The sequence below is a fragment of the Squalius cephalus genome (assembly GCF_949319135.1).
Source record: "Squalius cephalus genome assembly, chromosome: 7".
Taxonomy (NCBI): domain Eukaryota; kingdom Metazoa; phylum Chordata; class Actinopteri; order Cypriniformes; family Leuciscidae; genus Squalius; species Squalius cephalus.
Window position 1 is genome coordinate 5,596,580 of NC_137128.1, and position 25,463 is coordinate 5,622,042.

A 25,463-nucleotide genomic window follows, 5' to 3' on the forward strand; every position below is an offset into this window, starting at 1 on the left:
GAGTGGTGTGGTCACTGGGCAGATGAAATGGTGCGCTGTCTGAGGAGGAACACACTGCTCCAGCCACAGGTGTAAATGAAGCGTGGGTCAGCAGCAGCAGCGCCTCCGGCCGCACAGGAACGAGAGGAACTCGAGCGTGAGAGCAGGAATGCCCAAGGCTGATACGCTCAATGTAAACAAGAGCAGAGACATCACACACACATCGCTTCAGCAGTTCACAAGCTGGTTTCACACCACCACACACAAATCAAGTATTAATGAGCAAAGTGCGTCAGGAAACACGGCAGGGAAGTTTGTTTCCACTTTAGAGTGCCAAGAGGAAAAACATTAGGTTTACCTTGATAATGTGTCTATTTACACGTGTTGGCCGAGGCGGTTTACAGTGGCTCCGCCCACCAGTGTGTGATTCATCCAGAAGAAACCTGTCTGATAACAGAAGCAGTGACGTGGAGAGTTAGGTCAGCTGACCGAGTCTGAACCCGCCTGTTCATCTCACTTTCCCCACTGCATTTATTTTTAATACAAATTAGAAAAATATCAGAAAAGTGGAGATAAAGTGTTTAACAGGAGGGGTTAGACGAGGGCTTTACCCAGACAGCAACATGGTGTCGGCCCAGATCCGGCCCACATCCGGGCCGTGTGGAATCCATGTGTACCAGATGCGGGTCAATAAGGCAGCATCCATTTATGGTTTTTATATACATATATAATCATATACACAGAATATGTTGTTATAATTGCATACCGTTTTATAATAGGTGCAAATAGTATCTGCCATTGCAAGTATAAATAGCATCTAACAACTATTTACAGGTTCTCATCATTATTATTTTCTATTCATAACTTTTCCTCCTACAGTTTCTGAAACATGAATCGTTTCTCTCATTTATATTATCTCTCGTGACCAAACAGTGCTGGTTCGATTGATATAGTCTTGATGAAGTTTGGGTGCCATGAAACAAGTAATTTAGTGAGTGAGTGAGTGAGTGAGTGAGTGAGTGAGTGTAGTCTCTGTTTCTGATCTCGTCCCCTGCTCAGGCTTTCTGTGGCTCTGCTGGAAGCTCTGTTTCGCTCGGGTCATCGTGTCCTTGTAGAGTTGCTAGTCTTCTTTCTTTTCCTTCAAGCTGTTCTTCAGAGCGGTTCTCGAGGTCTCCTTTTCTTCTAGTTGCAGCGCCAGCCTGCATGGACAACATACAGTACCAGTGATTCACTGTAGGCTATTTATCCTATAATTGAACACACTCTCTACATTATGAAAACTGGTAAAACAAGAAACTTCTCTCAAATTCTAAAACAGTGAAATGTCTAATATTAGTTCAAATAATGACGTTACGTATCGAGCACAATCTCCAGTGTATTTGGATTAACAGAGTCACATGATTGACCACAAACGAAGCCTCAATTTCTGTCCAATCACGTGCGAGATTTGCTTTGTGTGTCGGAAAATTCAAACCCCAGATCTTACTTGAGGAGTCATGCAAGTAATATGAAGATTACAAATTATTTCAGGCAAAAGACTTGCCATATGCAACTCTGTAAATCATATATGTGTGCATTAATCTTCTATTACATCATATTAAATTAGATTATTTCATACTAGCATGTAATTTACCACACTTAAATGGGTGAATGAATTTAGCAGAGGGAGAAATTTAACACACACTTACACACACACACACACACACACACACATACTGAAAACACACACACACACACACACACACACACTCGCGCACACACACACACACACACACAAACACTCGCGCACACACACACACTCGTACACACACACACACACACGTTAGGCTGTTATTTGTGCACACAGCACTGACTCTATCTATGGAGTGTGGCTGTTTCATCAGGTTCTTCCACACACTTTTGTCTGCTTTATCTTTAGCTATCCACCAGGTGGCGCTGTTCTCAACACTCTCGCAGCTGTGCATGTTTGAATCAGTGCTTTATGAGGCTTCATTTCCCCCTCCCTACACTGAACTCCAGCTCACGTGTGTGTCTGTGTGTTCAGCTCATCTGCACTTCTTCAGCACTGGTGGCCAGATCACAAAGATTAAGTAAACGACCGTGCTTTAGTCATGTAAAAAAGAAGGTATTCAACAAACATTCATAGTTTTCGTTAACAAAATGAACACTAGTTAATATTATAACATTCAGGAACGAAAGACATACTGTGCTTTGAGTTCAGTGAGTTGAGCGCCCTCAGAGAGGCTTCTGGGAGACGAGCTTCCTACAGCAAAGCAAGAAAATACAACAGATTGCTAGTTAATCAAGTGTTCTCTGGCCCGTAACCTGTTTTCAGTGCACGTTCGAGACCTGTGCTGCTCCGCTGAGGTGGTGAGGAGTCTGGCTTTCTCCAGCTGCTGCTCCAGTGACACTGAGCGCTGTCGTTCTTCTCGGAGCTTCTGCTCTGCTTCCACACACTGACGCTTGGCCTCTTCTTCCCTGAAGAACACATGAACACCACTGAAGGGGAGAAAGTGCAGCGTCCATGACTGCAGTTACATGGGGCATCCTTGCCTAATACCCCCAATAATATCAAATCGATATTGAATATTAATTTCAAATCTTTGTGAGGACCATGAGCATGTTTGGCCAAATTATTACATCCACTGTACAATGTTTTAACCGCTGTCAAAAAAACAATCTCCAAAACAACTTGATAATAATAAACCTATCATCATCATCATCAATAAACTAGTCTAATATTGTTCCTGATATGACAGCCTTGCATAAAACCAGACTGTCCTATATCGATTCATTCTGTCTAAAACTTGCTTTACTCTTCATGGCAAAAATCATTACTAACAACTTACTGTCATTATTGAGCAAACTAATAGGCCTCCAATATCCACTAAATAACTTGTCCTTATTAGGTTTGGGAATCAATGTTATAATCAATATTATGGGCAATTCACCTATTTGTATTGCTTCTACAAATACTAATAATATTGAAAGGGTGAAAGTTCTTTAGAAAAAGTCTTATAAAAGTTCAGTGTTATGCCGTCATCACCTGTTAATTCCTCAATGTCCATTTATTTATCACACTTTATTTTTGGTATCACTATCAAAGCTCTTTTAAAAAGTATAATGTTGGAAGTAGCCAATGAGCCAGAATACAAATAAAAAAATAAAATAAAAAACTGAGCAACATATTTTGAAATAACTGAAGAATTATCCAGTTATCATTGTTAATCATTAATTTTGAGACTGAGGTCAAATCAGTTCCCTTTCGTTCAGTCATTACGAGTTACGTCAGTGAATGACGAAATGGGGGTTTCGCTTAGAAGCCTATCACCTTCAAGTTCTAGAAAATGAGCCAATGGCAAAACAATGTCATGGATCTGCGGAATTTGCATAGCGCAACTCCGCCCCACCGCGTGGGTATAAAAGGAGCAGCGCGGCAATCTCGCATTATGTTTTTGCTTTGTAGCCAAGAGCTTTCTTCACTCCTCTGCAAGACTTTCTGAGTTCTTCATCTACGAGACAAGCGACTCTTCAGTGCTGTTGGTGTTACGGCATGTTCCAGTAAGATCACATTACCTGCTACTGGTCTGTGCAGTGATCTGTCATCAGTGTGTTTGTTTCTCCCTGAGCGCTTCAACACTCTGTCGAGCTTTTCTCTCCTCTCTAAAAGTGCTGCACGTGGTACGTCTTTTTAAAGATGTCTCGACCGTGTATTTCTGGGTGTGGTAGACAGGTTTTGCCTTCTGATGGGCACAATCGCTGCCTGGCGTGTTTGGGCTTAAATCACGCTTGTGATTTAGTTTGTGGATGAGTCATGTTCTCATTGCGGGAACATGACCATCGCAATGTTGCGATCAAGACTCAATGACCTCCGTAGAGGTAGAGTCCCCTCCGCCACACCCCAATCTATTCCCTCCACGAGAGGGGATACTTTGGCTGGTGGCCAGGGTGATCTGAGGGTCACGGTGTGGAACAAAGCCCAGACGATTCTTCCTCGGACCACACCCCCCTCTTGCACATTGCAAACCGCGAGGTTGCAGGATGAGGTCGCGGGCCCGTCTTCAGACGCGCCCCCACGTTTCATTTGGCACTCCAGAAGACAACACCATGTCTATCGCTGCATGACAAAGTGAGCTAGAGTCTTCTGGAGATGAAGACTCGGCTGTGATGCCTCCTTCGGGTGTGCCAGCACTACCTGAGTCTGATGCAGAGCTGACTGCCATGCTTTCCTGGGCAGCTGCGAGCATCGGGCTAGAAAGGAACCCTAAAAAAAAAAAAAGCATGCTATGGCCATCCTCCAGGTCTACCATGCCAGGGTGCTCAGAGACATGCACGAGGGTAGGGCTGATCCAGGGCTCATGGAAGAGCTGCGTTCCGCCACCGATCTCGCTGTACGGGTGACGAAGGTGACCGCATGCTCCCTGGGTCAGGTGATGTCCACATGTGTGGTCCAGGAAAGGCACCTATGGCTCAACCTGGCTGATATGCGGGAGGCTGAGACTCAACTCCCCCATATCCCAGGCTGACCTCTTCGGCGGCGCGGTCGAGGACTTTGCCCAACAGTTCTCGGCCACCCAGAAGCATAAGCATATTCTGCCCTGGCGGCCAGCTGCTGCCTCCACCTAGCTCAGATGCCTCAGTCCACTCGCCACCGAGGGCACCCTCCTGCGGCTCCCGCCCCTCCCGCCCGGCCCCAGCAGCCAGGAGGTTGTAGCAGGGCCACTCCTTCCCCAGGTGGAGGTCGGAGGAGAATCTTTTGTTCTCCATTCCCCGTTGCTGGCCTCACGGCCGGCAGCACCTTAATGTGGTTCAAGAAAGAACTGACAATCCCATCTCTGAGCCCCCAGAGGCCGCGGATGGCAGTGTGCGACGCTCCGCCTCGCCACTTTCGTCCCTCTCTGTCGCCAGACCCCTGTCAGATGAGGTCGCCGCGGAGCGCTCGTCCTTCCCTGACCTCCTCTGTCAGGACACGGCATATGACCGTGCCCCCACACCGGGACGGCTGATTCTAGCTCACTCTCGAGAGCAGGTTTGCGAACACAGCCGTCTGGGCCTTCGGGTCAACTGGGAAAAGAGCAAACTCTCCCCCGTACTGAGGATCTCTTTACTCGATATGGAAATCGACTCAGTCGCCAAGTACATGCAGTTTACAAGCGAGCGCGCGCAGTCACTGCTGAATTGTCTGAGTCAATTCAAGGGCAAGAGTGCGGTTCCACTGAAGTTATTTCAGAGGCTCCTGGGGCATATGGCATCTGCAGCGCCTGTGGCATGTCAATTGCCTCGAGTTGCTGGCAGTACGATGGCTCTGTACCGTTTTCGAACGTTGCTCAAGGACCAACACGTACAAGTCCATTCAGACAGCACAGCAACAGTAGTGTACGTCAACCGTCAAGGTGGTCTGTGCTCCCGCCGTATGTCGCAACTCGCCCGCCATCTCCTCTTATGGAGTCAGAAGCATCTGAGGTCGCTTTAAGCCATTTACATTCCGGGAAAGCTAAATCGTGCAGCCGATGAGCTGTCACGATTTTGGCCACATTCCGGGGAATGGAGACTCCATCCCCAGACGGTTCAGCTGATTTGGGAACAGTTCGGCGACGCACAGGTAGATCTGTTTGCCTCCCCAGACACTTCCCACTGCCGCTGGTTTTATTCCCTGACCGAGGGGACCCTCGGCTCGGATGCACTAGCCCATAGCTGGCCGCAGGTCCTCCGCAAGTATGCATTTCCCCCAGTGAGCATTCTTGCACAGGTCCGGTGCAAGATCAGGGAGGACAAGGAGCAGGTCCTTCTGGTTGCGCCTCATTGTCCCACCCGGACTTGGTTCTCCAAACTGGTGCTCCTCGGGAAGGACTTCCTTTCTCAGAGACCCTCTGGCACCCACGTCCCGATCTGTGGAACCTGCATGTGTGGGTTCTGGGCGGGATGCAGCAGGTTTGAGTACCCTACCACCTCAGGTGGTGGCTACCATCACTTCAGCCAGGGCCTTGTCCACGAGACACGCCTATGCTCTGAAGTAGAACCTCTTCGTCACCTGATCGGGTCGGTGCTCTCCTTCCTCCAAGAAGGGTTGGAACAAAGGCTGTCTCCTTCCACCCTGAAGGTTTACGTTGCTGCGATCTCTGTGCACCACGACCTTGTGGAGTCAAAAATGGTGGGACAGCATGACCTGGTCGTCAGGTTCATTAGGGGGCGAGGAGACTAAATCCTCCACGCTCTCCTCTTATACCCTCTTGGGACCTTGCAGTGGTTTTATCTGCCCTGCAGAGAGCTCCCTTTGAGCCATTGCAATCATTTGAGCTTAAGTTCCTGTCTATGAAGACAGCACTCCTGGTCGCTTTGGCCTCCATCAAGAGGGTAGGGGACCTGCAGGCATTTTCGGTTGATGAAGCGTGCTTAGAATTTGGGCCGGCTAACTCTCACGTGATCTTGAGACCCCGGCCTGGATATGTGGCCAAGGTTCCCACCACCCCTTTCAGGGATCAGGTGGTGAACCTGCAAGCGCTGCCTTCGGAGGAGGCAGACCCAGCCTTGGCACTGCTCGGTCCAGTATGCACCATCCGTGCTTATGTAGACAGAACGCAGTGTTTCAAGATCTCAGACCAGCTCTTTGTCTGTTTTGGTGGGAAGCTAAAGGGAAAGGCTCTCTCCAAGCAAAGGTTGTCTCACTGGATAGTGTACGCCATTGTCTTGGCTTACCAGACGCAGGGTTGAGCATGCACCCTAGGAGTGAAAGCACACTCCACCCAGAGTGTGGCTTCCTCCTGGGCTTTAGCGCATGGTGCCTCGCTAACAGACAAATGTAGAGCTGCAGGCTGGGCGACACCCAACACTTTCGCGAGATTCTACAATCTCCAGGTAGAGCCAGTGTCCTCTCATGTACTCGCTTCCACTAGCCAGTAAGTAGGACCTGCTCGGTGTCATCGCTTGCTGCGCCATTACACTCCACGGACTGGGTACGTGCGCTATTTCACTCAGATGAGTTCTCCTTAGACCCTGAGTTCCTCCTGCACTGTCGATGCCGTCACCAGAGTGCATGCCCGGTTGGTCAGCCCTCGTGATTGGCTAGGTGCTTGCATGTGTATGGTTCCCCACTTGGGCAACCCCAACCATGTGTTTTTTCACGGTAAGTCTCCACCGAGCACGTGTTTTCCCTCGGCAAGACCTCTTGCCATCTCGAGGTTGAAACATTCCACCGTGCGGGCTGGATACCTCTGAGTTTTTCTGTGTTCTAAGTCCTCCCTACGGGTAGGCGCTGTGTTACATATTCCACCTGGGATATGCCAGCCAGTGTACCTTGGTATTCTTGTGTTAAGCCTAGGCCTTCGTCCGTGCTAGTCTCACGACAGGGAGCTCAGACTTGCGCAGGGCACTGGAAGACAGCCGCTGTGGCGTGATTGAATTGGGACCCCCATTTCGTCATTCACTGACGTAACTCGTAGTGACTGAATGAAAGGGAACATCTCGGTTACGTATGTAACTCTCGTTTCCCTGAGGAGGGAACGGAGACGTTACGTCCCCCTGTCACAACTGCTGTACCGCTGGAACAGCCGGGAGTTTAGTCTCGGCTCCTCAGCATAACAATGCGAGATTGCCGCGCTGCTCCTTTTATACCCACGCAGTGGGGCGGAGTTGTGCTATGCAAATTGGTTCGTTTGCAATTTGCCATTGGCTCGTTTTCTAGAACTCAAAGGTGATAGGCTTCTAAGCAAAACCCCCATTTCGTCATTCACTGACGTAATGTCTCCGTTCCCCCCTCAGGGACCAAGGGTTACATCTGTAACCGAGACATATTTTTTTCAAGGCCACAATTATTATTATTGTTATTTTTTTAATTTGTTTATTGTGTTTTTACCATTTAAGTCTGGATCAAATAATTGCTGCTCTTGCTTATCCTCAAAGATATTATGAAGGTTTCCTATTTTTTACTCAAATTTAAAATGTCCTCAAAAATGGATTTTCCTTTCACTGTTTAATATTTATGTTGGTTAATATTGTAGTTGTCAGTAACTGTAGAGAGTCTGAGTGTACCTGGTGTGCTGTATCTTGGTGAGCTCCAGCAGTCGGTCTCTCTCCACACTAGCAGCCTGAAACAGAGTCTTATACTCCAAACACTGAGCCTGGAGTGATGGGATCTTAACACACTCCGGACAGGCCGCCCGCGCTTCTCTGGAATCACACGCAATGCTTTTTACTCATGATGCTGTGTTAGACAGCACCAGATACTGTAGACTGTGCCAAATTCAGCACAGGACAGAAAGTGGGAAGAAAAAGACTTAAAAATAGACTTCCATTGTAAGCGTACTACTGTAAATGTACTGTAAATGTGTTTGGGGTGGATTCTTATTCTCCCAAATCAAAAGACCACATATGAATTCCAAAGCTGCCAAAATAATAAATAAATATACAAAGAAATGAAAAAAATAAATAGAGCATTTATACTTTTATTTCCTTATTTATGTATAATTGTATTTTTCTAACACAATTATTTTTCCCCATTTGTTTACCTATACATTTATTTATTTTCACATTTATTTATTTCTACATTTATTTATTTTTTTAATTAATTTTTTGGGCATTATGGTCAAAAGCCATTTAATATCACCCTAACTGTATGTTTATAGGGTCACCATACATTCTCTTTATTCCGGACATGGCCATAAAAAAATCATCCGGTCGGGTCACCTACAGTGTGTAGGTTTCCCTTAATTTATAAAATCATTATATAGTTTAGTCAGCATGCTGATGACGATAAAGAAAATCACAGTTTATTTATTGTTGTAGACTAAGGGCCAGATTTACTAAACAAGGCACATTAGTGTGAGAGCGCTATCCCATAAAAGAGCTGGCAGGAGTGGAACGTTAGCATAGAGCCGATGATAATCAGATAATCTCACACACTCTCTGTTCTCTGTGGCTCTGAAAGGGAAACTCCTACAAATGCAAATGAAATAAGGATAGCCGCAAAAATAACTGCTAGTTTCTCACTGTGTGTCTTTAGTAAATCCTGACAGTAGTTTTTAATGGCAAAAGGTTTGTATAATACAGCTAACTTTTGCTAACGTTCCAATTATGTAATGAAAATATTATTTCAGAATGTTCAAAATGTCCAGTTTTTTAAAAGTGTTTTCAAACTTCTTCTCTTGGTTATGCAAACGTTGAGGGAACATTCCACTGTCTCATTCTTCAGTCATTATTGGAATGTTACTTTGGACTGTTCTCTGAACGTGAAGTTAAAAAAACATTAGACAAACCTCCAACTAAAACGTTTCAGAAATGTGTTTTCCATGAATGATATATAAATAAAGTTTTTGTGCTAACCTTAATTAAAGACCAGATCATTTTAAACAAACATTCTATTAATGTTCCTGGAAGAAGGTTTGTTGATAACTTTGAGAGAAGGTTAGCTGTCCGCTGGGAAACTGTCTCTAAGACAGTCAGTACCTGGCCGAGCTGGACTCCCTGCTGTTCTCCTGTCGTGATGTCAAAGGCCCGATGTTGGGTTGGCCTTTACTCTCCCACTGCCTCTGCACCAGACACACACACACACACACGAGAAAGAAAGCGCTGCTGATCAGATCAGGGGTGTGTTTCCCGTAACTCGCTGCTTCACTACAATAGTACGATGCATCATTGAAGGAATCAACTAGCTAGACAGTCTTCCCTTTACCTCTGTACAGATAAAACGTTGTCAAAATAATTCCAGTTCACATGGCTATGTGGAAGCGATAAATAATTCTGTATTATAGATTTTTAAGGCCAGACAAGTAATTAGTTGAGGGAAATTTGTAAAGAAAGACTACACGCCTGCGCACATATATATTCAAATGCGCATACTGTACCTATAGGCTAAACACGTAATATGCATGTGCACGCCATCAGAGTTTATTTTTCAAGGCTTGCACCTTAAAACCTGTTTCAGGGTTTGCGTTCTCGAGCCCCAGACACTGTTGTTGTGCGGATGAGCGGCCGGAGCGCATTAAGGGTTTTCTGTTAGAACAGTGTCGTGTTAGCGGCCCCTAAGTTAATAACTAATGATCTTTGCAACGGAAGTGAATCATTCAAAACTAACTTTAGCTGGACAATAACTTTATTCTAGAGCTGCTCTGAAGCCAGAACAATCTCTGCTACTTTAATTTCCTATATTTGCTGCTTTGAAGCAATCTATATTGTTAAAAGCACTATATAAATGAAGGTGACTTGACTGTTTCCCTAAACCGTATTGACACAAATTGGTCGTTCAACCACGTTGGTTAATGATGTCACGCACGTGGTGGAGAAATAACTTTGAATTAATGCTAGATGTTTTGATATAAATTACAGACATGGCATCTGAGGACTATTTCTCATTTTTCTCAGTTATTTTGCTTTTTTTCCAGATTCAATCATAGGCTCGTTCATACACACTAGAGCTTAGGTCCCCCAGATCAGATCGGATCAGATCAGATGTGTTGTACCTGGAGGGCGAGCTGCTGGATCTCCTGCTCCAGCTCTTCAACCTTTTTCTCCTTCTCCGACACCATGAGTTTGAGCTGCTGGATGAGGGAGGCGTGTTGCTGGGCCTGACTGTGCAGCTGCATCTCCAGGCCCTGCTGGGCCTCCTCGCGCTGGTGGCCCTTCTGGCTGAGGTGCCCGAACATGGCCTGCCACTGCGACTGCTGCTTCTGTTGGAGGAGCGAGATACTCTACATCATCTGCTTCACATCATTTATCTCTTTAGAAGTGTTCCTACAAAACAAATGAGCAGTAGTTTAAGTAAGGAATCATAATTCCATTGTATATGGGAGTGTAATGAGATTCAATGATTTTGGAAGGAGATTGTTCTTATGACTGGTAAATTGATTGAAGAAAATGTCCCTCTTTGTCTATTTCATATTTACCCAGTAAATTTGGAGGTGAATGCAAGAAATTTTGTGTTGGACATGTATAGTATATAAGGCAGATCTTGTATTCCAGCAAAAAACTAATAACTCTGGTAAAGTAGCAAAGTTAAATACACAATGAAAGGCTGTGAACTGTTTCGTCCATCCAAAATCTCTTTTTCTCTTTCTGAACCACTGAGGTTAGGGGAGCAGGAAGTGGAACAGGCCGAATCCTGTACATATTTAGGTAGTGTGATTGACAGCCGACTGTCCTGTGCACAACATGTGAGCTGTGTCTGCAAGACGGCTCGTCAGCGTTTATTTCTTCTGAGACGGTTGAAAGGATTTAATGTTAGACATTATGACAACAGTGTATCGGCCACTTGTGGAATCAGTCATGACATTTAACATTGTTTCTTGGTATAGCTTACTTTCAGCTGAAAATAAGAAGAAATGATCAAGAATTATTAAGCAGGCATCTAAGATTACTGGGGTCTCGCAGCTTCCCCTCTCAGACCTTTATAATGTGGCAGTAAAGAGGAAAGCTATCATTACAGACTCCTCTCATTGTTTGTTTTATTTTATTGTTTTAATGTTCAAACAAATGGAAATATATATGTAGGATATGATAATGTAAGAGTCAGTCATCACCAGTAAAGCGTGGACCAGCTCGTCGTCATGTCTGCCCTTCTCCAGCAGAGTGCTGATCTGGCTCTTCAGGGCTTTGACTTCTGTGCTCAACACTTTGTTCCTGGCTCTGGAGCCCTCCAGTTTCTTCTTCACATCCGAGTTCTCTTCCAGCAGAACTTCATAATCCACAGTGAGCTTCTGAAAACACACATCATGATCAGAGTGTGTGTAATGTGAAGAGTTACGCCAGACTCAGGCCTGTAAATATCAGTGTGTTGAACCTCCAGCGCCTCCTTCTTCTCCCGCTCCATGTGACGGATGTGGCTGATGTTCCTGTCGTGTGTCTTCACAAGGCCTCCTGTTCTCCTCATCTCCTCCTCGAGGCCTTGCTCACTCCTGTGACACGACTGGCTCAGCTGTTGCTCCAGCTCTCGCACCTTCAGTGAATATAATGCTTTCTTTAGTGTGTAGCTGTTGTCATGTTTTCTAATGATATCTTTTCACTAATTAGTTTTCAGTTATCTGATGATACTCAGCTTTATATCTCTTCCAGGCCTGACGAAACATACCAATTCACAAAACTTAAAGGAATACATAGTTGATATATAAAACAATTGGATAGTAGTCATTTCCTACTACTAATATCTGAAAAAAGCAGAGGTTTTAATCATTGGACCAAACAGAGTAACCTAGAATACTGTCTAACACTTGATGGCTGCTCTGTCAAGTCTTCGTCAGAGGTTGTGCTCCGGTCATTTTAGATATTATTTTTCCAGAACACGCAAGTTAATGTAATTGCATTGGACTGAAACTTACTGACTTTGCTCACACAGGGTATAACAACTTTCCCAAAAAGATTTTAATAAAGCTGTTTTTGTTGTTGTTGTTTGTTATTTGTTTACTATGTTATATGGAAATGTATATGTATGTGTTTAGTTAAAAAGTAATAATAAAAACAAAATAATTTTTTTTATATGATTTGTACTTTTTGAGGTTTTTTTTACATCGTTACACTTGTGGTGTTCCCGGTGAAAAATAACCAGCCTACACAACACTGCTTATAAATCTCTCATGATGCTGTGTTATTGCCAAATATTGGATTCAATCTTGTTGTCAACTTGTTATCGTTTTCAGTTAGCAGAGGTTTTGTGTTTCTTCTTGGAACTGATTAACCATAGCCTCGCTGATCTGAGTTTACACTCCTCTGTTTTTGAGTGGAAAAAACTCAAGCGTATTCACTTCAAAAGAGCATAAGCTCAGATCAGTGAAGCCTGTGATCAACCAGCTCAGAAACACAAAACCTCTGCTAACTGAAAAAGAAAACAAGTTGACAAAAAGGTTGAATCCAATTATTTGGTGATAATATAGCATAAGAAGAGATTAACAAGCAATTTAAAAGACGGCTCATTTTTGACCCGGAACACTAAATCAGGTAAAAGACTTCCATGAGTTATAAATTATCATCTGAAACCAGTGGATGAGAGCATGTGGACTCACTCTGTTGTTCAGGACGAGGATCTGCTGAGATCGGCCTCTCCATCCTCCTGGGTTACACAGAATCTGCTGAATACTGACGTCCTCACCCACCTCACAGCTCAACACCTGACAACACACACTCACACTGGTCACCCACCTCACAGCTCAACACCTGACAACACACACTCGCACTGGTTACCCACCTCACAGCTCAACACCTGACAACACACCCTCACACTGGTTACCCACCTCACAGCTCAACACCTGACAACACACCCTCACACTGGTTACCCACCTCACAGCTCAACACCTGACAACACACACTCGCACTGGTCACCCACCTCACAGCTCAACACCTGACAACACACCCTCACACTGGTTACCCACCTCACAGCTCAACACCTGACAACACACCCTCACACTGGTTACCCACCTCACAGCTCAACACCTGACAACACACACTCGCACTGGTCACCCACCTCACAGCTCAACACCTGACAACACACCCTCACACTGGTTACCCACCTCACAGCTCAACACCTGACAACACACACTCGCACTGGTCACCCACCTCACAGCTCAACACCTGACAACACACCCTCACACTGGTTACCCACCTCACAGCTCAACACCTGACAACACACCCTCACACTGGTCACCCACCCCACAGCTCAACACCTGACAACACACACTCACACTGGTCACCCACCTCACAGCTCAACACCTGACAACACACCCTCACACTGGTCACCCACCTCACAGCTCAACACCTGACAACACACACTCACACTGGTTACCCACCTCACAGCTCAACACCTGACAACACACCCTCACACTGGTTACCCACCTCACAGCTCAACACCTGACAACACACACTCACACTGGTCACCCACCTCACAGCTCAACACCTGACAACACACCCTCACACTGGTTACCCACCTCACAGCTCAACACCTGACAACACACACTCGCACTGGTTACCCACCTCACAGCTCAACACCTGACAACACACACTCGCACTGGTTACCCACCTCACAGCTCAACACCTGACAACACACCCTCACACTGGTTACCCACCTCACAGCTCAACACCTGACAACACACACTCGCACTGATTACCCACCTCACAGCTCAACACCTGACAACACACCCTCACACTGGTTACCCACCTCACAGCTCAACACCTGACAACACACACTCGCACTGGTTACCCACCTCACAGCTCAACACCTGACAACACACACTCGCACTGGTTACCCACCTCACAGCTCAACACCTGACAACACACACTCGCACTGATTACCCACCCCACAGCTCAACACCTGACAACACACACTCGCACTGGTCACCCACCTCACAGCTCAACACCTGACAACACACACTCACACTGGTCACCCACCTCACAGCTCAACACCTGACAACACACACTCGCACTGGTTACCCACCTCACAGCTCAACACCTGACAACACACACTCGCACTGGTTACCCACCTCACAGCTCAACACCTGACAACACACACTCGCACTGGTTACCCACCTCACAGCTCAACACCTGACAACACACACTCGCACTGGTCACCCACCTCACAGCTCAACACCTGACAACACACACTCGCACTGGTCACCCACCTCACAGCTCAACACCTGACAACACACCCTCACACTGGTCACCCACCTCACAGCTCAACACCTGACAACACACACTCGCACTGGTCACCCACCTCACAGCTCAACACCTGACAACACACACTCGCACTGGTTACCCACCTCACAGCTCAACACCTGACAACACACACTCACACTGGTTACCCACCTCACAGCTCAACACCTGACAACACACACTCACACTGGTTACCCACCTCACAGCTCAACACCTGACAACACACACTCGCACTGGTTACCCACCTCACAGCTCAACACCTGACAACACACACTCACACTGGTTACCCACCTCACAGCTCAACACCTGACAACACACACTCACACTGGTCACCCACCTCACAGCTCAACACCTGACAACACACACTCACACTGGTTACCCACCTCACAGCTCAACACCTGACAACACACACTCACACTGGTTACCCACCTCACAGCTCAACACCTGACAACACACACTCACACTGGTCACCCACCTCACAGCTCAACACCTGACAACACACACTCGCACTGGTTACCCACCTCACAGCTCAACACCTGACAACACACACTCACACTGGTTACCCACCTCACAGCTCAACACCTGACAACACACACTCGCACTGGTTACCCACCTCACAGCTCAACACCTGACAACACACACTCACACTGGTTACCCACCTCACAGCTCAACACCTGACAACACACACTCACACTGGTTACCCACCTCACAGCTCAACACCTGACAACACACACTCACACTGGTTACCCACCTCACAGCTCAACACCTGACAACACACACTCGCACTGGTTACCCACCTCACAGCTCAACACCTGACAACACACACTCACACTGGTTACCCACCTCACAGCTCAACACCTGACAACACACACTCACACTGGTCACCCACCTCACAGCTCAACACCTGACAACACACACTCGCACTGGTTACCCACCTCACAGCTCAACACCTGACAACACACACTCACACTGGTTACCCACCTCACAGCTCAACACCTGACAACACACACTCACACTGGTCACCCACCTCACAGCTCAACACCTGACAACACACACTCGCACTGGTCACCCACCTCACAGCTCAACACCTGACAACACACCCTCACACTGGTTACCCACCTCACAGCTCAACACCTGACAACACACACTCGCACTGGTCACCCACCTCACAGCTCAACACCTGACAACACACCCTCACACTGGTTACCCACCTCACAGCTCAACACCTGACAACACACCCTCACACTGGTCACCCACCCCACAGCTCAACACCTGACAACACACACTCACACTGGTCACCCACCTCACAGCTCAACACCTGACAACACACCCTCACACTGGTCACCCACCTCACAGCTCAACACCTGACAACACACACTCACACTGGTTACCCACCTCACAGCTCAACACCTGACAACACACCCTCACACTGGTTACCCACCTCACAGCTCAACACCTGACAACACACACTCACACTGGTCACCCACCTCACAGCTCAACACCTGACAACACACCCTCACACTGGTTACCCACCTCACAGCTCAACACCTGACAACACACACTCGCACTGGTTACCCACCTCACAGCTCAACACCTGACAACACACACTCGCACTGGTTACCCACCTCACAGCTCAACACCTGACAACACACCCTCACACTGGTTACCCACCTCACAGCTCAACACCTGACAACACACACTCGCACTGATTACCCACCTCACAGCTCAACACCTGACAACACACCCTCACACTGGTTACCCACCTCACAGCTCAACACCTGACAACACACACTCGCACTGGTTACCCACCTCACAGCTCAACACCTGACAACACACACTCGCACTGGTTACCCACCTCACAGCTCAACACCTGACAACACACACTCGCACTGATTACCCACCCCACAGCTCAACACCTGACAACACACACTCGCACTGGTCACCCACCTCACAGCTCAACACCTGACAACACACACTCACACTGGTCACCCACCTCACAGCTCAACACCTGACAACACACACTCGCACTGGTTACCCACCTCACAGCTCAACACCTGACAACACACACTCGCACTGGTTACCCACCTCACAGCTCAACACCTGACAACACACACTCGCACTGGTTACCCACCTCACAGCTCAACACCTGACAACACACACTCGCACTGGTCACCCACCTCACAGCTCAACACCTGACAACACACACTCGCACTGGTCACCCACCTCACAGCTCAACACCTGACAACACACCCTCACACTGGTCACCCACCTCACAGCTCAACACCTGACAACACACACTCGCACTGGTCACCCACCTCACAGCTCAACACCTGACAACACACACTCGCACTGGTTACCCACCTCACAGCTCAACACCTGACAACACACACTCACACTGGTTACCCACCTCACAGCTCAACACCTGACAACACACACTCACACTGGTTACCCACCTCACAGCTCAACACCTGACAACACACACTCGCACTGGTTACCCACCTCACAGCTCAACACCTGACAACACACACTCACACTGGTTACCCACCTCACAGCTCAACACCTGACAACACACACTCACACTGGTCACCCACCTCACAGCTCAACACCTGACAACACACACTCACACTGGTTACCCACCTCACAGCTCAACACCTGACAACACACACTCACACTGGTTACCCACCTCACAGCTCAACACCTGACAACACACACTCGCACTGGTCACCCAACTCACAGCTCAACACCTGACAACACACACTCGCACTGGTTACCCACCTCACAGCTCAACACCTGACAACACAGACTCGCACTGGTCACCCACCTCACAGCTCAACACCTGACAACACACACTCACACTGGTTACCCACCTCACAGCTCAACACCTGACAACACACACTCACACTGGTTACCCACCTCACAGCTCAACACCTGACAACACACACTCACACTGGTTACCAACCTCACAGCTCAACACCTGACAACACACACTCACACTGGTTACCCACCTCACAGCTCAACACCTGACAACACACACACTCGCACTGGTTACCCACCTCACAGCTCAACACCTGACAACACACACTCACACTGGTTACCCACCTCACAGCTCAACACCTGACAACACACACACTCGCACTGGTCACCCACCTCACAGCTCAACACCTGACAACACACACTCACACTGGTTACCCACCTCACAGCTCAACACCTGACAACACACACTTGCACTGGTCACCCACCTCACAGCTCAACACCTGACAACACACACTCACACTGATAATGATCTTCGCAATGGAAGTGAATCAATCAAAACTAACTTCAGCAGGACAATAACTTCTAAAGCTGCTGTAAAGGCAGAACAATCTCTGTTACTTTAATCTCCTATTACCACTGTAAAGCTGAAACTGTCTATATTGTTAAAAGCACTATATAAATGGTGACTTGACTTGACTGAGTGTTGTTGCTCTCTCTAACTCACTCACACACACACTGGCAGGACTGCTTCAGCACAAACCTTGTGAGCCATTCTCAGCTCTTGCTTGAAGGTCTGGATCTGGTTGCGGTATTCAGCCATTTTGAGTTGTGCTGCAGAGAGTTTCTCCCGGAGTGATTTCACTACCGGGCTGTTCTGGAATAAAGTCATTTAGAAAGAGTTACCAGTGTCTAATCATGTACCAGATGATAATGAATGATGTTATGACACCATACCTCAAGATAGTCGTTCACAGCCCTTGAAGTCTGTGTGTTGTTGGTCGTCTTTGCAGGATTTAGTAACAGTGTGGCCTGAAGCTACGATGATGAGAGCATAAGACAGATGATGATGAACTGAGCAGAACAACTTTCAAGCTAACAGTTCTGTTTCTTCTTTACCTCTTTCTCCAGTTCTTTGAGCCGATTGTTTGCTTGTTTAGTTTTGGTCTTCTCTCGCTCTATTTCAGCTGATAATTCTCGATTCTTTTTTGACACTTCCACAATTTTGGTTGCCGCTGCATCTCCTGCCAAACCAGCAGTACCTTTAGTAAAAAAAAAAAAAAAGGATGGCCACAGTCATTATTTACCAGACAGATATTCAGTGGCCCACAACACTGTTTGGGAACTTCATGCACAAAGACATGACAAGAAACATTTCACAAAATACATTTAGTTGTATATACACTTACTACTGTTAAAAAATTGTGGGTCAGTAAGGAAATGAATACTTTTATTCATCAAGGATCAGGTTTATATGGGAGCTTGTTTCCGCCACAGAGTAAAAAGTAAAAAAGGTCTGAGAATTGCAAGTTCATTTCTCACAACTGCGAATTTATATCTCACAATTCTGACTTAATAACTCAAAGTTTTGCGATAAAAAGTCGCAATTCCCTTTTAAAATGTTTTATTCTGTGACAGAAAAAAGCTTCCATAGGTTTATTATCATTAACTAAAACTATTTAAACATTTCTGTTAATTAAAATAAAGCTGAAATAGAATAAAATTTAAATATTAGTTGAAAAACAAACTAAAAGAAAATTAGAAATGTTGCCTCGGCAATAAACTGAAATAAATACAAATAAAATAAAAATAAAACTGAAATAAAAATAAATTAAATAACAATATTATAAAAACTAATAAAATGTCAAAAGCACATAAAGAAATTACAAAAAATGGACAAAAAATTAAAATAAAATTAACATGAAAACTAAAAGTCGAATATTGATAAAACTAAAATAAAAAACTGAAATAACTGTCAAGGATGCATTAAACTGATCAAAAGTGACAGTAAAGACATTTATAATGTTACTAAAGATTAATATTTCAAATAAATGCTGTTCTTTTGAACTTTCTATTCATCAAAGAATCCTGAAAAATAAAATGTATCACCGTTTCCACAGAAATATGAAACTGTTTTCATCACTGATAATAATTATAAATGTTTTATGATCATCAAATCATCATATTAGAATGATTTCTGAAGGATCATGTGACACTGAAGACTGGAGTAATGATGCTCAAGATACTATATATTCACATAGAAAACAGCTGTTTTACACTGTAATAATATTTCACTGTTTTACTGTATTTTTGATAAATGCAGCCTCTGTGAGCAGAAGAGACCATTTGCCCATTTCTTCTAACATCCAACACAATGACATTCATCTACTTCTCAGTGTGCTGTAAGTGTGTTGATATCTTGTTGGGCTCTAGGAACTGTGTAGATGTACTGTACCTGATAGAGCCAGCCTGTCCTCCTCTCTCTTCTTCTTCAGGTGTTTGAGCTCGAAGTCTTTCTCACTCAGCAGTTTATGGAGTCGGCCGTTCTCATCTCTCAGCTCCCTCAGGCGATCATGCAACTGCTGGTTTTCATCCTGGATCACTCTGAATCACAGTACAGTCACTCTTTAATAACACAAGGCATGAACACATGGTAAATGTGTTGAGCGTGTGGTGGAATCGTGAAATGACCAAGACTGGATTTGTTTTGAAAGTTCAATGGTTCACTGCTAGTGATGATGATCTCTGTGAACCAGTGTCTATCTGGTTTTTAAAAGTTTTATACACATCTAGACATTTTAATGACACGTCTTTTAATAAGAACAGAGATTTAGTTAATAGTCTATTATTGGCATGATTAACCAGGCTCTCCAAAAAACCTACAAATTAATAAAATAACACATATTATACAGACACTTGACATTTAATGGTATCAGATGATTTCTTAAAGGGATAGATCGGCCAAAAATGATATTTAACCCATGATTTACTCACCCTCAAGCCGTTCGAGATGCATATGTCAATCATTTTTCAGACGAACACATTTTCAGTTATTTTAGTAAATGTCTTAGATCTTTCAGTGGTTATAATGTCAAGTTATGGGGTCCACCTCCTTCAAGTCCCAAAAATGTGCCTGCATCCTTCACAAAAGTAATCCATCCGGCTCCAGGGGGATAAACGAAGGCCTTCTGAGGGTAATCCGTGCGGTTTTGTCGTAAAAATATACATATTTAAATCTTTATAAATGAAAATAACTGGCTTCCGGCAACGATCGGCGCGCGTTCACGGGAGATGGATGCCAGCGTATGACGTAGGACGTAGCGTAGGAAGCGTCGTGACGTAGAACGAAATATCCTCTTCTCTAATATCAAAATCCTCCGACATTTTCTCTTAAATACACGTTTTTTAAATCGCGGAAATCCTGAGTGGAGTTTTGTTTTGCTCTGCTCTCTGGCTGCACTGTCGCATTCGTTCTACTTCAAGACGCTTCCTACGCTACAGGTACGTCCTACGCCGGCATCCATCTCCCGTGAATCCACTTTGCTCAGAGTCCACCTCCCCTCTGGACGTAGATTTCCCCTATCAAAAACCAAACGTGCCATTACATCATTTGTGCCGAGGAGCATTCAGTTACTGAACAGATCAGACACAGGCACATAGACATTGTTAAATGTGTACTATTGATTATTTATTGATTCATCTCAGTGACTGGATTGATGATTGCATGTCACCACCATTGCTGTGTTGTTGTTGTTTGCTTTGTTTTACTGTATCCTCTATGTTATCTGTGTTAATGTTCAACGTGGCTCCCTTGAGTGCAAAACAAATTCCCCTCGGGGCAATAAAGGTTTCATTCATTCATTCATTCAAAAACTTTTATAAAAATGATTACTGACCCCAAACTTTTGAACTTTTTGTGTTTAATGTTACAAAAGCTTCTATTTCAGATAAATGCTGTTCTTTTGAACTTTCATTCATCAAAAAATCCTGAAATAAAAATGTAAATAACTGTTTTCAACACTGATAATAATAATAAATGTTTCTTGAGCATCAAATCCTCATATTAGAGTGATTTCTGAAGGATCATGTGACACTGAAGACTGGAGTAATGATGCTGTAAATTCAGCTTTGATCACAGGAATAAATTACACTTTACTATACACTCACCTGAAGGATTATTAGGAACACCATACTAATACTGTGTTTGACCCCCTTTCGCCTTCAGAACTGCCTTAATTCTACGTGGCATTGATTCAACAAGGTGCTGAAAGCATTCTTTAGAAATGTTGGCCCATATTGATAGGATAGCATCTTGCAGTTGATGGAGATTTGTGGGATGCACATCCAGGGCACGAAGCTCCCGTTCCACCACATCCCAAAGATGCTCTATTGGGTTGAGATCTGGTGACTGTGGGGGCCATTTTAGTACAGTGAACTCATTGTCATGTTCAAGAAACCAATTTGAAATGATACGAGCTTTGTGACATGGTGCATTATCCTGCTGGAAGTAGCCATCAGAGGATGGGTACATGGTGGTCATAAAGGGATGGACATGGTCAGAAACAATGCTCAGGTAGGCCGTGGCATTTAAACGATGCCCAATTGGCACTAAGGAGCCTAAAGTGTGCCAAGAAAACATCCCCCACACCATTACACCACCACCACCAGCCTGCACAGTGGTAACAAGGCATGATGGATCCATGTTCTCATTCTGTTTACGCCAAATTCTGACTCTACCATCTGAATGTCTCAACAGAAATCGAGACTCATCAGACCAGGCAACATTTTTCCAGTCTTCAACTGTCCAATTTTGGTAAGCTCGTGCAAATTGTAGCCTCTTTCTCCTATTTGTAGTGGAGATGAGTGGTACCCGGTGGGGTCTTCTGCTGTTGTAGCCCATCTGCCTCAAGGTTGTGCGTGTTGTGGCTTCACAAATGCTTTGCTGCATACCTCGGTTGTAACGAGTGGTTATTTCAGTCAAAGTTGCTCTTCTATCAGCTTGAATCAGTCGGCCCATTCTCCTCTGACCTCTAGCATCAACAAGGCATTTTCGCCCACAGGACTGCCGCATACTGGATGTTTTTCCCTTTTCACACCATTCTTTGTAAACCCTAGAAATGGTTGTGTGTGAAAATCCCAGTAACTGAGCAGATTGTGAAATACTCAGACCGGCCCGTCTGGCACCAACAACCATGCCACGCTCAAAATTGCTTAAATCACCTTTCTTTCCCATTCTGACATTCAGTTTGGAGTTCAGGAGATTGTCTTGACCAGGACCACACCCCTAAATGCATTGAAGCAACTGCCATGTGATTGGTTGATTAGATAATTGCATTAATGAGAAATTGAACAGGTGTTCCTAATAATCCTTTAGGTGAGTGTATATTCACATAGACAACAGCTGATTTACACTGGAATAATATTTCACAATATCACTGTTTTATATATATATATGAAATAAATGCAGCCTTGGTGAGCAGAAGAGACTTATTTTAAAAAAAACATAAAAATCTTACCGATCCAAAACTTTTGACTGGTAGTGTATTAACTACAACTTTTTCCTCAATAAACTCCTAATCACTGCTTAGTAATAGTTAGAAAGGTAGTTTAGGTATTGGGTGATTAAGAGATGTACAATATGATCATGCAGAATAAGGCATTAATATGTGCTTTATAAGTACTAATAAACAGCCAATATCCTAGTAATCTGCATGCTAATGAGCAACTAGTTAATAGTGAGAATTGGACCCTAAACTAAAGTGTTACCAAAAGGTAATATCTGAAAAAGTATGTTAACTAAAGTGAGATCTTGCTTTGAAAAGATCTGGAATGAAAACAAACAAACGGATGTAGGTTCCCTAAGTAGGGTTGATTCATGGCCCTTAAACAAGCTGTCAACCTACCGTACGTCTAATGTTGAATACGTCTGCTCAATTACCAGTGAATAATTACATCACGTCTCATTTCTGTCATGATGGACTAGGATGTATTTCAGTCACCTGGCCTTGAAGCGCTCCTCCTCTTCCTCCTGCTGCTGTGTGGTGAGGTTCATGTTGTCCAGGCCGCTGTGAAGAAGAGGAGGAGAAGCCCTGGATCTGCTCTTCTTCATCTGCTGTCTCCTGTGCTCCTGCTGCTCCTGAAGAGCCTGAAACTGAAGCCTGAGCTGCTGCTTTATCTCCTCACCGTCAGCGTCCATCACTGAGAGAAGATCAGAGACACACACACACACACACATCACACATGTGTGTGTGAGAACTAATGCAGTTACAGAGGACACAGCTGCTTCAGACACACATCTGCGGGATTCACTTCTGTCTGTCAACGTGACTCTGTGGCTCTTACTCATCTATGTGCGTTAGTTGTATATTTTTATTGATGTGTTATTAATTTTTTAATATAATGTTTAACATCACTCTGTGCCTATTTACATACGCAGGTCACACAGCAAGCTTTGTGCGCCGCTCTGAACTAGTTTATAGCTGTTCTGGTAACACTTTACAATAGAGTTCATTAGTTAACATGAACTAATAATGAACAATACTTCTACAGCATTTATTCATCTTAGTTAATATTAATTTCAACATTTACTAATACATTATTAAAATCAAAGGTTGTATTTGTTAACATTAGTTAATACACTGTGAACTAACATGAACAAACAATGAACAGCTGGATTTTTATTAACTAACATTAACAAAGATGAATAAATACTGTTACAAATGTAACGTTATTGCTCATTGTTAGTTCATGTTAGTAAATACATTAACTAATGTTAACTAACGAACCTTATTGTAAAGTGTTAACGTTACCTATTTTATTGATGTGTTATTTCGGTTTTAAGTCAAGTCAAGTCAACTTTATTTATATAACGTTAGCGCTTTTCACAATGCAGATTGTATCAAAGCAGCTTCACAGTATTAAATAAAATAGTACATCAGTGTTTGTTTCTAGTGTAAAACGTCCACGTTTGGTAATGCTGATCAATAGTATTGTTGATTGATTGATTAAATGAAGTATCCCCAGTTTTAGTTTTATGTTTACTTGTGTTAATGTTTTCTAATCTGAAAACAATTACACTGTAAAGCACTGTGAGTTGTATTGTGCTAACTGCAAATAAAATGCAAGTAAAACAATATTTAGCCTATTATTTTTTTAGCACTAATACCACTATCAGCTTCCTTGCATATGTATAATATTAGCCGGTAACGTTAAGTTAGAACCGCATCAATTATTTGAGACAAATGAACGTTTAATCTTTATCATACAAACTCTTAACTAGCTGCAGTCCTGAGATGATTCAACACGCAGTCAGTTTAAGACTTACCGGACGAATTTAGAAAGATTTCCGTCAGCCTAGTTAAGATTTGGGTTTGGAATTTATTTGGTTTTTAAGTCAATTTATAAAAACAGAGTAACAGAGATACTGAAGGATTCGCGAGGCGCTTCCCATCCGTTTGTTTACGCGACCGTCTCCATGGTAACGCGTTGCCCGGACGCGCGCGCAGAGACGAGTTTTGTTTGAGATGCTCCGGAGAGTCACTGGACATAGGCTATTGGTATTTTAATTTATTATGTCTATGGTTCTCGTGACCGGTTTCGCCAGGATATAATAGCCGACCTGACGAGAAAAAGTAGTGATGATGAAATTCAAATAGTTTCACTGACTCTGATATTAAACTTGCTACTAAGAAAACACCACCAAAGTTTGAGAACGTATGGGAGAGGATGAATGTCCAGACGGAACATGGATCTCTCTAAAGTTAACCTTAAATATATTCCACCGTTGTCATATGGTTTGCTAAAGGCTCCACGAATCTGCTCAGCCTCTGCTGGTCCATCATAATTGTTGTACCGAAATCCGACTCCCCGGACAAATCGCACTCCCCTTCGCGTGCACGCGCAAGCGAGTTTAAATCATAGACTGTAAAAAAATTAATTAAATGGTTTAAAAGCACTTCCTTTGCTATTGATCGATTTTTCACACAGCAACCACCCAGATCCTGCATGGAAGCTTTGTCTAAATAAATTAACAGAAAGTGAACTAGTGTGGATAAAAGATGCAAAAAAACAAACACAAAAAAAAAAAAAAAAAAAACATAGATTCAAAC

General features: G+C 44.4%; 1 protein-coding gene across 4 annotated transcripts; it reads right to left on the bottom strand.

The window, feature by feature from the left end:
• Positions 1 to 337: 337 nt before the first annotated feature.
• Positions 338 to 24,821, bottom strand: ccdc13 (coiled-coil domain containing 13). Of its 4 annotated transcripts, none has more exons than XR_013821775.1 (16): positions 24,680 to 24,821; positions 23,355 to 23,553; positions 19,811 to 19,959; positions 18,475 to 18,617; positions 18,313 to 18,393; positions 18,119 to 18,232; positions 12,966 to 13,070; positions 11,750 to 11,905; positions 11,490 to 11,666; positions 10,434 to 10,640; positions 9,421 to 9,503; positions 8,008 to 8,145; positions 2,329 to 2,457; positions 2,185 to 2,238; positions 1,906 to 2,044; positions 1,105 to 1,178 (listed from the first exon to the last, which is right to left on the bottom strand). XR_013821775.1 is itself a non-coding variant. In XM_079876544.1 (15 exons), the coding sequence occupies exons 2-14, from the start codon at positions 23,549 to 23,551 to the stop codon at positions 2,215 to 2,217; spliced, it is 1,707 nt and encodes a 568-aa protein (XP_079732670.1). In that variant the 5' UTR covers positions 23,552 to 23,553; positions 24,680 to 24,821; the 3' UTR covers positions 338 to 1,178; positions 2,185 to 2,214. The 4 variants fall into 4 exon arrangements, 2 of the variants coding, with proteins under 2 accessions (XP_079732670.1, XP_079732669.1); XR_013821776.1 differs by having other exon boundaries at positions 2,185 to 2,242; XM_079876544.1 differs by lacking the exon at positions 1,906 to 2,044 and having other exon boundaries at positions 338 to 1,178; positions 2,185 to 2,242.
• Between the last annotated feature and the right edge of the window lie 642 nt (positions 24,822 to 25,463).

Bases quoted from the DNA above. Each gene is read 5' to 3' on its own strand.
- ccdc13 (XM_079876543.1), bottom strand. From the start codon at position 23,551: ATGGACGCTGACGGTGAGGAGATAAAGCAGCAGCTCAGGCTTCAGTTT. The intron at 18,233-18,312 runs GTATGGTGTCAT...ACTTTATTCCAG, and splicing joins CTGTGAACGACTATCTTGAG to AACAGCCCGGTAGTGAAATC. The intron at 11,906-12,965 runs GTGAGTCCACAT...TATTCACTGAAG, and splicing joins TCCTCGTCCTGAACAACAGA to GTGCGAGAGCTGGAGCAACA.